Source organism: Nicotiana sylvestris, chromosome 9, assembly GCF_000393655.2.
Source record: "Nicotiana sylvestris chromosome 9, ASM39365v2, whole genome shotgun sequence".
NCBI classification, from domain to species: Eukaryota; Viridiplantae; Streptophyta; class Magnoliopsida; order Solanales; family Solanaceae; genus Nicotiana; species Nicotiana sylvestris.
Genome location: NC_091065.1, coordinates 63387465 through 63389884, shown reverse-complemented (window position 1 = coordinate 63389884; position 2420 = coordinate 63387465). Strand labels below are relative to the sequence as shown.

General features: G+C 43.6%; 1 protein-coding gene across 1 annotated transcript; it reads left to right on the top strand.

Annotated features, from left to right (window-relative positions):
- The first annotated feature begins 623 nt into the window (after nucleotides 1-623).
- Nucleotides 624-1505, top strand: LOC138877669 (uncharacterized). Its single transcript, XM_070157295.1, has 2 exons — nucleotides 624-1342; nucleotides 1409-1505. The coding sequence occupies exons 1-2, from the start codon at nucleotides 624-626 to the stop codon at nucleotides 1503-1505; spliced, it is 816 nt and encodes a 271-aa protein (XP_070013396.1).
- The last annotated feature ends 915 nt before the right edge of the window (nucleotides 1506-2420 follow it).

Genomic DNA, 2420 nt, shown 5'->3' with positions numbered 1-2420 from the left:
GTGCCAACAAGCGACTGGGGTACTTGGAGCGGCGCATAGTAGAGCTGGAAAGGAAATTTCTCAAAAGAATCGAAGATTGCTAGAATGTTGAGGGAAATGAGGACGGACATCTAGCCAGAGCCTACCTATTGTTGGGACTTCGTGAGTTGGGAAAGCTGTTCGAAGGAGCCAAAGATGTCGAGTCTGGGGAAGGTCCGTCTGGGATCAAGTAGATAGGAATTTACTTTTTCATTTTATGAATGTAATAAGGCCAACAGCCACTAGTGATATTTTATTTCCTGTTATTTAGTGTCGATTTGGGATTCGTCTATTTTTTATCAATAAAATGAGGCATTTAGCATTCTAAGTTCTCCAAATCAACTTGTCTCTAGGCCTACCTCGGGCTCAAAGAGGTTCCCAAATAGGACACGATTTACATTCTTGCACTATGTGTTTAAATATCGCAACATTTTCTTATAATCCTCACTAACTTGTTACCTTTTTGTTTTTAATTTTTGTTTATTTATTCCCCTTCCCCAAAGGTTAGTTCATGCACTCTGGCAACATCAACTTATTCCACGAGATCCAGGGGCCCTCCACCCACTCCTCCTCTTAATCCTGTCAAAAATAAGAACAAATGAAAGATGGAAGATGTGAACAACTCCAGAAAGGAAAACTCAACTGAACGGGTAGAGGTCGCTCATGGTCATGGTACTCTGGTTCCTAAGGAAAGTGCATCCCAGCTTGAACAAAAGCTGCTGAAATTCCAAAAAGAACTTGATCGGGTTCGAAATCTGGCGAAACTGTCATTTTTCCTCACCACTCCCTATGTCAATTTCCCAAATGCTCAGAACCCCACACCTCCAAAAAATATCCCAAAGCCACAAAATCATCCCGCTCCTTACCACCACTGCAACACCTTCCATACTTCCAACAATACCCCACTACTCATCTCGGAACCCCAAAACTCTACAAATGACCACTTCTACACCCATCATAACACCCCCATCTACGTGAAGACCATGCTACACTACACCCAACCCATTTCAAGCACACCTGAGTCTGATAATAAATACTCGTTCATCAGGAACCTGGCTGAAGAACTTAAGAAACTAACTAGCCGAATTCAAGGCGTCGAAGGAAGTAAAGGAATTGAGGGTTTAAATTATGAAGATCTCTGCATACAACCAGATGTTAAGCTGCCGAAGGGGTACAAACCTCCGAAGTTCGAGATGTTTGACGGTACAGGTGATCCGAGGGTCCAGTTAAGAACATATTGTGACAAGCTAGTCGGAGTAGGGAAAGACGAAAGGATCTGCATGAAGCTTTTCATGAGGAGTCTGAAAGGAGATGCTCTGTCTTGGTAAATTAGCCAAGACCTGAAGAAAGGGTCAAACTGGGTGAGTATGGCATCTAATTTCATGGACAGGTTCAGGTTCAACACAGAAAATGCGCCAGATGTGTTCTACATTCAGAACCTAAAGAAGAAGCCCACAGAAACATTCCGCGAGTATGCTACTCGCTGAAGATCCGAAGCTGCTAAAGTTAGACCTGTCTTAGAGGAAGAACAGATGAACAAATTCTTCGTCCGGGCTCAGGACCCGCAGTATTACGAGCAGCTAATATTGATTGAAAGCCATAAATTTTTTGACATCATCAAGTTGGGTGAGAGGATCGAAGATGGCATCAAAAGTGGTATGGTTACGAACTTTGAGGCTTTGCAAGCTACAAATAAGGCCTTATAGTCCGGTGGTGTGTCCAAGAAAAGGGACGTAAGAGCCATAATGGTGGAATAGATAACCAAATCTCCCATCAAATACCAAACCTATCCAATGCCTCCACTCACATATCAGCCTACACCAAATTACCAAACACCCTCACCCTCTTACCAAACTCTACCACCCACTTATCAATCACCTCCAACTCCCACATATTAGCCTATTTAACCTAGATACTCCCAACCCGCACCTGTTTACCAAGCGTACAATGCTCAACCATCCCACTATCAATCACCCCCTACACGCCAAAACTTCCCTAGACCTCGACCAAATTTTGATCGCAGACCTCCTAAACAGTACATAGCCATTGCCGAACCCATTAACCAGTTATACGAGAGACTCAAAGCCGCTGGTTATGTCACCCCTATCCTTGCCATAACCCCTGAGAACCCTTCTTAATGGGTCAATCCAAACAAATCCTGTGCTTACCATTCCACCATGAAGAGACACACCATCGACGAATGTCGTTCTCTGAAAGACAAGATCTAGGCTCTGATTGACAACAAAATTATTGTGGCAAAAGAACCTACTCCAAATGTCCACAATAACCCTCTACCAGACCATAAGGGTAGAGGCGTTCACATGATCTAAATAGAGGATGATTGGGATCCCGAGGGGTCGATTGGGTTGATCATAGAAGGTGATGATCCAAAGAAACCAATA

What these genes read in the sequence shown, in the direction of transcription:
- LOC138877669 (XM_070157295.1), top strand. Translation starts at nt 624, where the DNA reads ATGGAAGATGTGAACAACTCCAGAAAGGAAAACTCAACTGAACGGGTA. An exon ending in AAAGGAGATGCTCTGTCTTG is followed by an intron (nt 1,343 to 1,408) that starts GTAAATTAGCCA and finishes TTTCATGGACAG; the next exon opens with GTTCAGGTTCAACACAGAAA.